This window comes from Myotis nattereri (assembly GCF_964212035.1).
Source record: "Myotis nattereri genome assembly, chromosome: 12".
NCBI classification, from domain to species: domain Eukaryota; kingdom Metazoa; phylum Chordata; class Mammalia; order Chiroptera; family Vespertilionidae; genus Myotis; species Myotis nattereri.
This window is the reverse complement of record NC_138087.1, coordinates 66,030,742-66,045,665: the sequence shown is the minus strand read 5'-3', so window position 1 is coordinate 66,045,665 and position 14,924 is coordinate 66,030,742. Positions and strand designations below refer to the sequence as shown.

The following is a 14,924-nucleotide window of genomic DNA, read 5'->3' as shown; positions in this document are numbered from 1 at the left end:
AGCACAAATTCAAGAAAAACAGGTTTTGCATTTCACTGACTGCAGGTTAAAAAATAAGCTGACCCTAGGGGAAAAAATAAGTAACTGGAAATAATTCATGGGAATACATTATATCAACCTAGGACAGTGATGGCGAACCTTTTGAGCTCGGCGTGCCAGCATTTTGAAAAACCCTAACTTAACTCTGGTGCCGTGTCACATATAGGCATATTTTGATATTTGCAACCATAGTAAAACAAAGACTTATATTTTTGATATTTATTTTATATATTTAAATGCCATTTAACAAAGAAAAATCAACCAAAAAAATGAGTTCGCGTGTCACCTCTGACACGCGTGTCAGAGGTTCGCCATCACTGACCTAGGACTTCTGAGGAGATATACACATCCAAGCACCTAGCCCATAGTGCCTGGGAAGCAGCAGGTACCCAGTGGCAATGGCAATGGGGGAACACTGTGTAAGTGCATGTGTATGTGACAAATTTTCAAATGTGAACCAGGTGTGAGAGGACACGGCAGTAATATCATAGTGGCACATAGCAAAAAGTCCGTAACTGTTAGTTTCCATCCTTCTCTTACTCCTTCTCCCCCTACTATCAAGTCTAATTATACCAAATTATAATCATGGGATCATCACAGAGATTTAGGTTAATACAACGATTTATAAGTTTCAAATGCAATGTGATAATAATACATTAAACAGTATCGTGATAGAAAATAAGTGAAAGTAGAGTTGACCCTTGAAAATCACAGGGTTAGGGGTGCTGATCCCCGCACACACATCCATATAACTTTTGACTCTCAAACAACTTAACTACTAATAGCCTACTGTTCACCAATAATGTGAACAGTCAATTAACACATATTTTGTATGTTATATGTAGTGTATGCTGTGTTCTTACAATAAAGTAATCTAGAGAAAAGAAAATTTTATTATGAAAATACCTATACAGTATTTAATGAAAAAAATCCATGTATAAGTGCCATTCAAACCCATGTTGTTGAAGAATCAACTATATAAGGATTAAAGTTTTCTTTGAAAGACTGCAGTCACAATTTCTCCTGCATTTTAAGATTAAAAACACTTACATATAATCCTTTTAATCTGAATGTATCTACTCTCTCAGAAAGCCGTACCCACAATTATAAAAAGGGAACACAACTGTACAAAAGGAGAGAGAAAGCAAAGGCAGAAATCATGGAGGGATGACTCTCATTCTCCAAGACCAATCAACACGGGAACAAGATAACAAAGGGACCTACTTTGGTGGTGATCCTGTACGTGATATAGGTCTCCATTGTACAGACATGCTTCTTGGGATCATCAACGGTAACAAAGAGATCTCTGGTCTCGCCATCGATGTCATCATCAAGCTGAAGTCTGTTGAGAAGGGAAGATGAAGAAGCTGGGCTCGAAGTGCCTGCTGGCGTCCCACCGTTGGGCAAAATGAGATCCTGAAAGAAGAAAAAAATCACCTTACAAACTAAATGAAAACATACACCTGGAGAATATCAGCTAAAGTAGCCAGTTTAGCCAAACCAATGAACACCTCTAAATACAAACAAACAAAACTTCCAAAAAGTCTGAGCCTCTCCTCACATAACGTTTAAGTGAACAGTTCTTTTATGACCAAGAGAAACAAGCCATGGCCGAGCTCTACACCAGATTCACACAGATTCATCTTCCAGCAAAGACTGGAGGAACCAACAGAAGCAAATAATTCAGTCAGAATATAAAACCCCACCATCATCAGACCTCAACAGCAAAAGAACTTGGTGAGCACATCACATACTCTTTCCTACTTTCTCACCTACCACCTGGACCCAAGTAAACATTAAGGGACCTGAACCCTCGAAAATATTTAACACATTTAAAAACTCAATTAACCAACACAAAGAGACAACTAAATATTTTGTACCTCCTGAAAGAAACTCATTCACAAAACTACCTATGAAGTATAATTGCCAAAAACCTGAATCTGAGTCCTAAACAAATCTCTGTGCACAAGAAAAATTTACAGGAAATACAGAGGAATGAGGAAGATATTAACAATATTATGAGGATGCAGTCAGCAAAATCCTTATTATGTGAAATTAAAGAGAGCTAAAAACCCCGTTTCTTCAATAAATACATTACAAAGAAAAAAAAAGAGATAGAGATAAGAGAACCTAGAGATGTAAAAAAACTTAAGAACTTAAGAGACTTATAAAAAATTACAATGGAGCCTGATTAAAATAAAATGTTAAAAGATTTTGAGACACAGGATAATTTGAATAGTGGTAGGTTATTGGATGATATTAAGAAATTTTTAGGGGCTCTGGCTGGGAAACTCAGTTGGATAGAGCATCATCCTGATATGTCAAGGATGCAGGTTTGATCCCCAATCAGGGCACATACAAGAATCAACCAATGAATGCATGAATAAGTAGAACAGCAAATATCTCTCTCTCTCTCTCTCTCTCTCTCTCTCTCTCTCTCTCTCTCTCTCTTCTCTCCCCCCTTCTCCCCTCTCTCTCTCTCTCTCTCTCTCTCTCTCTCTCTTTCTCTCTCTCTCTGAAATCAATTTTTATCAAAAAGAAAGAAAAGAAATTATTAGGTGGGATAACAGAAGCATTAATGTTTACAAAGTCTTCATCTTTTAGAAATATATACTAAAATATTCATGGATGAAATGATAGGATGTCTGGGATTTGCTTCAAAATAATTAAGGATGGGTAGGTGGGGATATAGATACTATAAGATGCCCCATCGTTGATATTGTTGAAGCTGGTAATTGCAGGTCCTTTCCTGTAAATGTTTAAAATTTTCCACAATCCAAAAAAATTGGAAGGGGTGGAATGGGGGCTGTGGGAAAATGCCAGGAAAAAAAGTGACAGAAAGATTTTTTTAAATTATGGACTTCTTTCTCTTTAGTCCCTAGTAGGAAACCATTTGAATAAACTATGTCCCTAATATCCAAAAAGGTGCAATCTTACAATTTTCTTTGGTTTTAAGATTTTACAACAGAACAAAGCCTTGTCTAGATGTAAAAACCTCTGAATGTCACTTTGCTATCACCAGGAGACAAACACTGAGGAATATGGCAGGAAAGTGAGGCGGCACCATGGCAAGTGCCTTGGTCAGGAATGCAGAAAACATTCCTGACCCATGGGTCTCAGAGCCCAGGATGGGGTGGAAGATGCCTTCTCCTGGCACCTCTGCTCTTTTTTTTTTTTTTTTGTCTAAAATTTTACATATGTCTCCTTTTCTCCCTGCTTAACCCCCTCCCCCCAGCCATTCCCACCCCAGGCAAGCCCCTATCACCCCAGTGTCTGTGTCCACTGGTTATGCTAATATGCATGCATACAAGTCCTTTGGTTGCTCTCTAACCCCCACCCTCCCCTGCCATTTGTCTCTGGATCTATTCTTGTTCATCAAATTATGTTGATCATTATATCCCACATATGAGTGAGATCATGTGGTATTTATCTTTCTCTGACTGGCTTATTTCGCTTAGCATAAAGCTCTCCAGTTCCACCCATGCTGTTGCAAATGGTAAAAGTTCCTTCTTTTTTATAGACACCCCTGTTCTTGTATGCAGGCTGGATATGAGCCCCCAGATTAGAGAACACACAGGAAATTAGAGGTCAACCTAGTGATCATATTCATGAGCTCCAGCTAATCCTGGGACATCTGGGAAGAGGGCTTGGACAAGACAGAGGGAAGCAAGGCCTGGGGTCAAGGGCAATGTCACCAACTCCAATAATTTTACCACACACTCGATTACGCGATATCAAAAATATGTTTGTGGCTACTGAAAGGGTACCATTTTCACAGAGGGTGCTCCTGAGAATGGACCCACCTCCACTCCACCTCGGTGGGGAAGGCAAAGTCCTCAGCAGCTGCTCTGGTTGTGGGCGTGACTGCGAGCCCGGCTGCAGCAGCCGCCAGCTGGTTCTGCCTGCTTGCTCAGCATGCTGACACCACAGAGCACGGGTATCTGGGGATCTCAGAGAGACACCTTCTCTGAAGCTCCGAGATAACTGTCATGTTTTCATCATTTCAATAAATATTTAAACAGGCACTGTGCTTGGCATTGCAGGGACCCACCCTAACATTTCATCAACACTAGGGCCCCGGGCCCCGGGCCCCAGAATGGCTCTATCGGTGGCAAAATATTGCACAAGAAGAAGAATTCAACATCTTTACTCAGAAAAACCAAGCAGCTCACACAGCAGTTTTCCACAAGTCTGGCCTAGACCGATCCTAGCAGCCTCATTTCTCACCACACCAGCTCCTGGAACCCACCGGGCCATCTCACATTCCTGGTCTTTGCTGCAAAGCCCCCTCCTCTCTTTTATGTACAGGTCTCCAGGTATCACACTGGCATCTGCTCAAATTCCCCTTACCCTGGGAACCCTTTCTTGACCCACTCCTTGGCAGAATGAGTCACTCCCTTCTCAAAACTTTGAGGCAATTGTCACAGTTTTAATAATTTACATGTATAACATCCACAGACACTGTGAGTCCCCAACGACTGTAATTGTGCCGTGTGTGTGTGTGTGTGTGTGTGTGTGTGTGTGTGTGTGAGAGAGAGAGAGAGAGAGAGAGAGAGAGAGAGAGAGAGAGAGAGAGATGGTTTGCAGGTCTCCCGGTGACTCCCAGCCAACCTCCCTAACCTTTGCTATGGGGACTTCAGCCAATAACCTTCCAGGAACAGCCCACACAGAGTCTGAAATGTTTTGGCCAGACAGTGGGGCGTGAACTATGTCTCAAATCAGTTGGTGGGGGAGGGAGGGGAGAGTCAGTCCTCCGGATCCGTGGCACACGGCACGTTCTTTCCTCGTAGGGCTGTGTGACCAAGGAAAACACTCGCACTCCTGCTGAGGGTGTTACACAGACAATTATTTGAGCTCATACAAACAGCACCAAGCTACCAGTATCTGTAGTTTCCTAAAAAGGTGTGCTACGAGCACAGGTTTCCATGGCACCTCTGGACACAGTGCTTCCACATCCTTATTTTATTGCTCCCCACATGGGCCTCGTGAGGTTAGCAGGACAGGCATGGTCTCTGCTGATGAGGAAGTAGATCCAAAAAGCTTAAGTAACATGTTCAAATGTATCGACAATAGTCACTGCTATGCGAAGAGTGGAGCCAGGTTTCTGGTTCCTAGTTCAAAGTTCTTATCAAACTGAATCCTCTTAAGGTGGCTTTTCCCAACCCAACGTGGCCCCTCATCTCTACTCTCTGGCCATAAATCCATTTGGGAAACATGAGGCTTCTGTTTCTGAAGCCAGTCAAGAAAAGCTAACATTTTCCTTGGGGTCTTAATACAAGGTGTTCCCCAAAGGATTCCCCTCAAAATATGGTCCTCGTGTGGAGAGAAAATATGAAAATCTTGGGAGGAAAGGGCAGAGGGTGAGGTGGACGGAAGGGCCCAGGTCCCCCTGCCCTCAGAGTCGCCCAGCAATGGGCCTGCTGCGCTGAGAGACAGAGGCTAGAGCAGGTGTTGTGGGGGAGCAGCACCTTTACGACCACTGTGACCTACAGAATTTGAGAAGTGAAAGATCCTCTTGGCTCAACACAAAAGCCTCCTGTTTTATTTTTGCTCTCCCACAGTCAGTCCTCCAACCGCAGCCAGAGGGCTCTTTGAAAAAGGTTAATCATTGTTAAATATAGTTAATAACACTGTATTGCATATTCGAAATCTGTTAAGAGAGTAGATCTTAAAAGTTCTCATCACAAGGAAAAAACTTCAGAAGAGCTTGAAAAGCCTCTGAAGGCATCCTTACAGCTCAGGGGAGGACGAGAGGTCTCTGAATGTGCAGACTGTACCTGACTTGCCCCATCTTCCCCACCCCTCCCCAGCCCACCCTGGCTCCTGCCAGCACACAGAGATGCTTGAAGAATGAATATATCCTATACAAACTCAACGGAACATTCTTTTTTATTTTTTTAAATATACTTTTATTGACTCCAGAGAGAAAGGGAGAGAGATAGAGACATCAATGATGACAGAGAATCACTGATCGGCTGCCTCCTGCATGCCCTCCACTGGGAATCAAGCCTGCAACCCGGTAATTGAACCATGACCTCCTGGTTCATAGGTTGACACTCAACCACTGAGCACCACTGGCTGAGCTGAACAGAACATTCTTGATTGCTGACTTCATCATAAAGTTTTATAGTTAGGCTCACTTTGGAGAATAAATTCAAAGGAAAAATCCCAAAAATGTTTTGTTCAAAGATGTTCCTAACAGCAAAGAACACAGAGTGAACTTTGGAAAAACCCCAATGGCACAATGGCCAGGAAAAGATTGTGTTTACCAATTAGAATGTTACACACTCAAAATCACAAATTTAGACTCCTGTCTAGATAAACTCAGTGAATTTTTGCTTTCTTCTTCTTTTCACCCTCCGGGTCCTAACCTAACAACCTAGAACAGTGGTCGGCAAACTCATTAGTCAACAGAGCCAAATATCAACAGTACTTCTTCAAAATAGACTCGCCCAGGCCGAAAACCGGCTTCTGTGCATGGGCCACGAAGTTTCAATCGCACTGTACACACACCCGCATGTGGTATTTTGTGGAAGAGCCACACTCAAGGGGCCAAAGAGCCGCATGTGGCTCGCGAGCCGCAGTTTGCCGACCACGGGCCTAGAGAATGGGAGGGAAAGAGCAGTAGGGAAGAAAGGAAGGAAGGAAGGAAGGAAGGAAGGGAGGGAGGGAGGGAGGGAGGGAGGGAGGAAGGAAGGGAGGGAGGAAGGGAGGGAGGAAAAAGAGAAGCAGTGGCTGAAATTGTACCAGATTGGAAACTAGGAAAGGGTGGAATCCAAAACTTTCAAAAATTTTTTACTGCATATGATTGGGACACAACTGAGAAAAGAACTAAGAGGTATCTTTAACCCACGGCACTGAGGTTACTTACATTAGCAAGGTTACCTAAGAAGTAGCAAATGTCCTGAACAACTCACATCCACTCTAATTTGTAAATGCCATTGTCTAGGGAGCACGGGAGAGTGGAAGGGCCCACAGTGGGGCAGAGCAAGACCACCAGAATGTCTGGCTGTATCAAAAAGGGGATGTCAAGCACAGGCAGATACACCACGTGAGGCCCACCAGCAGAGGGCACCCTGCCCACATGGCTTCATCTAACCATGGTGGTAGAGATGTAACAGAAAGATCTGAGCAACTTGAAGGCAACTGGGTCAGCTGCCCTGGGCAGGTCCACCAAGCACAAAGCAGGCGAGACTGCACATCCTGAAGGGGTGGTCTCTACGCAGATGGGGAGGGCACCTAGAACAAGAAGGAAGCCAGGCTACACTGGGTCCAACAAAGAGGAACCAGGCCAAGTTTCCTTGACCAACTGTCCAGGACTCTGGTTTGCTTTCTTCTGACCCTTTCCCCACTGACAAATCACTCTACCCATCTGTCAGCTGATTATTCAACTCAACCTAAGATCCAAGGAGACAATTCTAACATCAGGTAGAAACACAGGGGATCCAATAATTCACTTGTTCTGATGGGAGGCAACTCGCAGGCCTACATTACACCTCATCAGACACAAGTAAACCGAAAAATACATCCATCTGCACTATCTCATCATTCAGACACAAGAAAACCAAAATATGAAGGAAGAAGCATAGCCCTCAAGAGCACATATATACACTTGAAAAAAATTTATCCCATGAGATAGAATACTTTAGGCTACATCTATGTTGTACTTCCATTTAAAATAAGTGGAAGAGGGAATTTAAAAGTTAAAGGAAAATGGAAGAATAAAAGATTAAAGCACAAATTGAAAACAGAAAAGGAAAAGCTATAAGCAAAAATTTATTCTTCTAAAAGATAAATTAGATCAATGAAAACTTGGGAAGCCTAATCAATATAGAAAGGGGGTGAGGGAGAGCAGGCAATAACTCTTAAGTGTTACCTCTCTGTATGACTGACTGTAAATTATAAAAGTGTGCTATGAATAACTATGCTAATAAACTTGGATGTCTATATGAGTATATGGCCAAAGTGAAGTTAAGATGAAATAGAAAACCTAAACAAATAAAATAGCCACATAACTTATCAGAGCACTTTTACTAACAAGCAAGCTTTCCTCCAAAGTAATCTAAAATTTTAATACACATGCAATGGAGAAAACGATTCAAAAACACTTTAAAATGGTAAATCTGAACAGATGTAAAGCATGTACTAAATCATTTACTAAACAATTCAGTGACAAAAGGTGAGGACACAAACTATCTGGTGGACGGTATTGCCATTTGTAATTATTAACTCCCTTTAGAGGATTATACATTCTTTCTATTGCCCAGTGACTGCCTGCAGGACACATCTCCACTCCACTGACTTTCAGTGTGACTTTCTCAGTGGCACGTAAGCGAATGTGACATACACCAGATGGGAGCAGACAGTTTAGGAGCCGCTGCATGATCCTACCAGCTCTCTTGTTCTCTCTCCTCTGCCTTGAAACTGGCATGGCCCAAACAGGGCTGCTCCTTCAGAATGAAAGTCTTGTGGAAAAGAGCCACAGCGACTGACTTGCAGCCACCGACAGGTAGGGGGACTTAGAAATTAATGACTGCTGCAAACCTTTGAATTTGGCGAGTTGTTAATTACCACAGTAAGAATGACTAATATATGTAATTATTTAAAAGTCTGTATCATTTTTTAAATCTAGATAGGAAATAGTTGCAATAAACAGTATAAAGTTTTAAGGTGTGGGGATTTATTTCTGTAGAATTATTCGAATGCATCTTAATGATATGTCCTAAGTTATGGGACCCTTCTTGCTTATTACTGGGAAGTTCAGTCCTCCTTCCCTCCCACCCCCACTCTGGAATCCCTATCTCAAATATTCTCCAAAACCTCCAAGGATGCTTGCACAAGTATCTCTAAGTTCCCAAGGCCGAGCAGTCTATGGTTTCTAGCATCTTCCCCGAAAAGTCATATTTTCCTACTTTGGATTCTGGACCATTTCTTATGAGGTGAAGACTCTTCTTCTTTAGACCCGGGTTATGAGACCACCTGTTTTAAAGCTTTGTTTGTAGGTTAACAAAGTTGTTTGGAATGGAAAATGTTTTCCTAGCTTTTCTATTAGTAAACCTGCCATTCAAGTAAAATCTACTCATTGGCCCGATGTAAAACAACACCTCCAATGAGATCACAGTGAAGTTGAAATGAAAGAGCACAAGTTCACATTCCTTGGCTAAGTGTCCAGTGTCTGTTGCTAGCTTTTTCTAAGAATCTCCTGACTAGCAATAGCTTCTCAAGACATTCTTGTGATTCCTGTGAGCAAAGAGTCCCCCCACTCTCAGCTGAACTTAAACATGATCCTTTTCCATCCCTTCTAAGGAGGATGCACTATTTCAAGCACATATTAAACACCTAATACACGTCAGCCAACGTGCCGACACAGGGCTACCAAACAAAATAGGTACGACATCTGTGTCTAAACAACTCAACCTAGCCGGGCATGTGGACACGAACACCTCTAACTATGATGCAACACAAAAGGGCTATAATAGAGCTCCAGGCACAATACAGGAAGCAAGCAAAGGATTCTGGGCAACTTGAGAAGAAGGAGTAAATGTGCCACATGGAAAAGCAAGGCAGAGACCATGGCATGAATATCCCAGGCTGAGAAATCACTGCCACCGAACGAGGAGAGGTATTTCCAAAAGTTTGTCCCTAACCGAATAGTAACTAAGACCCACAACACGTGGGTTCTGCCTCTATTGCTGGTTAAGTATGTGCATGCCATCGGGGGGACTCGAAACCCCAAGCAAACAGCTTTCTAACGAAGTGAGTTAAACCTCCCCAAAGACACATATCCAAGGAGAATGTGTCTCCAATATCTCTTAACTGTGCTACTTGTTCAGCTTACAATACCTGGTCTTAGTTTACTTGTTTTTGTGCTGCCATCTGACACTGTCCTAAATATACAAAACACACTCAGTGTTTGAGGAAATAAGATGCCTATGAAAAATTAAAGGGAAGGCTCTAGCCAGTGTGGCTCAGTTGAGTCTCTACTATGCACTGAAAGATCACTAGTTCAATCAGGGCACATGCCCAGGTTGTGAGTTCAGTCCTCGGTTGGGGTGCATACAGAAGGAAACTGATCGATGTTTCCCTCTCACGTCAATGTCTCTCTCTCTCCAACCTCCCTCTCCCTCTGCCTCCCTCTCTTTCTAAAACCACTAAAAAAAATCCTGATGCCTAGGCTCCACCCTGACTTAAATGGTCTGGGATGTAGTCTGGGTGCCAGGATTAAAACAAAACAAAACAAGATAAAATAAATTTTTAAAAATTAAAGGAAAGGACATTTTTGGTGTTCAGAACAAAGACCTAGGCAAAACGCTATACTATACAAAGCTGAATGTGTACGAGGTGATCAAATGCCTGTTGATGAATCATCACCTCAGACCAAACCTTTTCAGAAACAGGAGCCACTCAAGTGAGGAACAGAACAGGGCAGGACTCCCCCACAAATAGCAACTGCCAATAGCAACTCCCACACCACTCGGCTGTGCTTGCAAAGAGCCTGGCGCATTTAGCAAGACTAAAGGTGTCCTGGCCTCAGAAGTCATCTGAAGCGCCTCTACAACAGGGGCTCTTTCCCTGGGGTCCATGGGCACCTCACACCAGGATTTTGTGCAAATTTTGCATGTGGGCGTGCAAGTTTGAATCTTCCTTCAGAGAGAACCTGTCATTTTAGAGTCCTAGAAATACCAGCGGGGAAAGAAAGTTAGACACTGCAGATTCTAACCGTCTCTCTGAAGTAAAAAGAGGAAACATATCCATTTCAATTCCATGAGCTGCCCAAGTCCAAAGTGCCCTCTAGAATACTCTCCCATTCCATCATTTGTGACACACACACCCTACCTTTGGGGGTGGGGACGTCCTTAAACCCTCAACCCAAACCTAAAACTCACCAGGGCTGAGAATTTGTTAAATTCGAAGGAAATATGTGACTATATCCCAATAGGTTTCACCTGCTTGAAGAAATATTTCCCTTCATTTTTTTCTCCTACCGGATGCATAGGGTTCTCCCAATACCAGTTTTGTGGCATTAAACACTGTTGTATGGATTATGGATTCTGCGCCTTACCACAGAGATGCTTTTCCGTGGAACTCCTCAAAGCCTGAGGCCGAATCCCAGCAGCATCCTTTTCAGAAGCCTGAAGTGTACCTGCCTCCCTCCCGCCCGCAGTGCAGATGGGTTTCCAGGCTCCAGATCCACCTGGCGACCTGGCAGCTCCAGATCCAATTCCCATGTTACCACTGACATGGCTCAGACTGGATGTGGGGACTCCTTTTTTTTCCATGGTGACTTGATTCCTTGCGGGGTTGGGGGGGCACAGATTGGGGTTGGGGGAGAGGAGGCACTGAACAAGTGGGAGTCTGATCATAGTCTAAACAGTAACAAGTAAAAGAAAAGGCAGGACTAGGACATTCTAGAACAGAACTGCTCAAAAGAGTTTCACAACAAGTAACCAGACAGGTAAAGTAGAAAAGAGGCAGGAAGGACATGAAAGAAAAAGGCCTTACACTTAATACTGGTCGGTCTGAGCTCTCACCTGAGCTCAAAGGCAGAAACGAGCCCTGTGACTAAGGGCAAGTGGAAGGATTTCAGACCAAGTACAGGTGGCAGAGGGACAGAAACAGATGAAGGAAGGAAGTCAAGGAATGAATGAAGAAAAAAAAATCTGACAAACTTATTTGCCTATAAACTATGAGGTTAAAGCAGAGTCAGAAAGGGGAGGCGGGGAGGCCTGTTTTGAAGCCAATAAACAAGAGATCAGTAAACAGCAAGCCTTTCTCAAGATGCGTTTATTTACACTTCACATATGAGAGAAAAATGTCAACTGTCCAAAGTGAAGGATATTATTATTTTTTAGTTGAGGCTGCTATGGTGGGAGGAGAGCTAACTTTCCTCAAAGCCACTCCTGGGTTTAGCTGTTGGTTTGACAAAATTTAGCTAAAAGGAATGATATATGCATTAAAAAAATGTATAGGAATATTCTAAAAACATTTCTATAATATACATAGTTAAATGTTTTAAGCACCTTTCTCCAAGTAATAAAAAACCTGATTATGTCTCTGAGGTGGCGGAGGAAATGGGATAAAGTAATGATCACTTTCTATTTATTCTATAGACCAGAAGAGGGATGTTTTCCAACACCTGGGAGATTTAAGTAGCCTAATTACCAGGATGCTATACTCCCACAAACCACAAATTGGAGGATATGGAAAAAAAATCTATTCATTCACCTATTCATCTAAACAAACACCGATCAAGTTCCCACTGAGGGCCAGGTACTATTCTAGAAGCAGGGGAATGCAAGCTGATAAGGAATTCACTGGAGGAATCAAGTATTAGGGGTGTGGCACTCACCCAGGAGCAACAGCAACGTGATATAAAGTGATAAATACATGCATAAGGAGAAACCGGCTGTGCTAGAGTCTAGAGAAAGTCTGCCCCGGGAGGAAGGCTTTAGAGGGCAGTCTGCCGGCCTCAGAGGATGGCAGAGGCCTGGGTTTAAATTCCAGCTCTCCTACCAGCTCTGCAGCCATAGAAAACAGAATGTGTCCAAGGTGTGCACACCAACGTTCGCTAATGCCAAGAGCACCGGGCAGGTGGCGAGGTAGGCTGTGTGGAGATTCTGGGTGTCTGTGAAAGCCGCTATAAACAGAGACGAGCACTCCCTGGGAGAGAAAGGCGTTCCTGGCGTGCATCACTGCATCAGCAAAACTGTCCCAGAAGCGCGGCAGCCACAGCTGGAGAACGTCATCCCCACAGACGGTGAGCCGCCGGGGATTAGCTCCAGACTCTGAGGGATCTTAAGAATTTGAGGTGGGCCTCCTGGGCAAAGGCTAGCTTTTAAGCAAGTAAGTGGCAATTATATATAAATTTGATTAAAAGAGTTTAGAAAAAGCACATGGAACAAATATAAAGGGGAGAGCTTAGAGATAGGAGAGGGATCCTCTAGGGAGCTATTATAATGGCCAGGCACCCTACCCTCTCCCATCCCCCGCCCCCCCCCCCCCATGGGGACCTGAAGAGGAAAGGACAGATGAGAAGTGTGGTCAGCATCAATGTCAAATGGCTTGAGAAACTCTAAGGAATGTTTTCTAGGTAGAAAAAAACAAAGTCTGGCCATACCAGGGAATCTGATTCAAACACAGGTAAATTACAGAGGATTAGGAATGCTGCAGTTCTAACAAAAACAAGTAAACCCAAGTTCAACAGCCCTATGTGCTTGTCCTGAAATCCATAGAGCCCAAGGTTAGGAAAGAGGGAAGTTCTGTCAAAGTGACCATGTTCCGCAAAGGCCTAAAGCCAGGTCACTGCGTACCCAGGTGAGCGCTGCCTCCCACTAACCTTCAGTCCTCCACTTCATTGATACCTGATTCGAGTCATTTTTCCACTGTCAACAAGCCAGCAACCCTCACCGTGGGAACTCGCATGGGGAATTTTGCACCATAGTCCATCCATTTAAGGAGGCCAGAGGACCAAACAGCCAACCAGCTGTCATCACAGCCTGACTCCGACATGGCCAGAGGGTCGGTCCTCCTTGGATCATCTGAACAAATGACCCGAAGAGCAGAGAGCCAACGATGGCCAGCTGACCACCTTGGGAGCCGGGGCTCTAAGTTCACTCAAAAACACAGTACAACCCCAAATAAAAAGCAAACTATTGAGGCTAAGAAATGCTGAAGGATTTGGAGACAAAGCCCATACTTTCCACAGCAATCCTGAAGTCATGAAAGATAAAAGAAATTAAATGTTTTAAGCTCACACTCTCTGACAGGCATTGGGCAAGCTTTACACATTACGTCTCATTTAACCCTTAAAATAACTCGAAGGTGGGGGAGGTTAAGGGAGATGAACTTTATCTGTTTTTCTACAAAAGAACAGGCCTAGGGAGGTTAGAGGGTGGCCCAGCAGAGCTCACCCCAAGAGTCCAGAGCAGAGGCCAGTGGCCTTCCCCCACCTGCCCCCTTGTCACAGGAGATTTCACTAAATAGGCACCTACCGGACAGAAGACCCCACCCCATCCCAACCGCCACATTAATCTTTGCAGCTTCACCAGCACCCGGTCATGAGCAATCCTTCATGTGTCTCTTCAAACAATTCCTGCTGCGCCAGTGTCAGAGAAATAAATCAAGCCACTTCACACACGGGATTTCAAGAGCTGGCCAGCTCCAGGGAAGAGCCAACATAAAGGATCAGAAACCATGAACAGCTCCATTTGTCTTGTAGTGATGGGACAGACTGTACCTTGTTTGTGGTGGTGCTGGTTACAGAAACCTATACATGTGACTGAAGTGCACAGAACTAAATACACACACGCACCCAAACACAATGAGTGCACGTAGAACTGGAGAAATCTGAATGAGTTCTGTGGATTGCATTCAAGTCAATTTCCTGGTATTGTTATACAAGGTATTACTATTGGAGGAAACTGGCTAAAAGGCCCCTGGGACCTCCTTATTCACATTTTTTGATAACATCCTATGAATCTATAATTATTTCAAAATGAAAAGTTTTAAAAATTATTAATTCATGGACTATACAAAACTGGTGGCTGGCTAGATTTGACCTCTTGGCCTTCGTTTGATGATTCCTGATTTACATGAATAGTATATAATATCCTGTGTTTGGGAGGGATTTTATAAACCCAAAAGTAGAATCCATACAGAAAAAAAGACTAACAGATTTAACAATTTTTGTCTCCATGTCAAAAAGACACAATTAAGTAAAAATGAAAAGATAACAGCAAACTGGGAAAAGGATTTGAACATATATAAGTTGATTGCTTTAATATAATAAAGGTTTTGAAAACCAATATTAAAAAAGTTTGATACATAAATGGACAAATGATATAAATATGGCCAATAAACAATAATTGTTCAACATCAATAGTAAA

At 43.2% G+C, this 14,924-nt stretch overlaps 1 protein-coding gene across 1 annotated transcript in view; it reads right to left on the bottom strand.

Moving 5' to 3' along the window:
* SNX30 (sorting nexin family member 30) overlaps positions 1 to 14,924 on the bottom strand; it is an 81,956-nt gene that overhangs the window by 46,334 nt on the left and 20,698 nt on the right. The window contains exon 2 of the mRNA XM_081102931.1: positions 1,264 to 1,455. Coding sequence (XP_080959057.1) covers positions 1,264 to 1,455 — 192 coding nt within the window. The remainder of the gene's footprint in view (positions 1 to 1,263; positions 1,456 to 14,924) is intronic.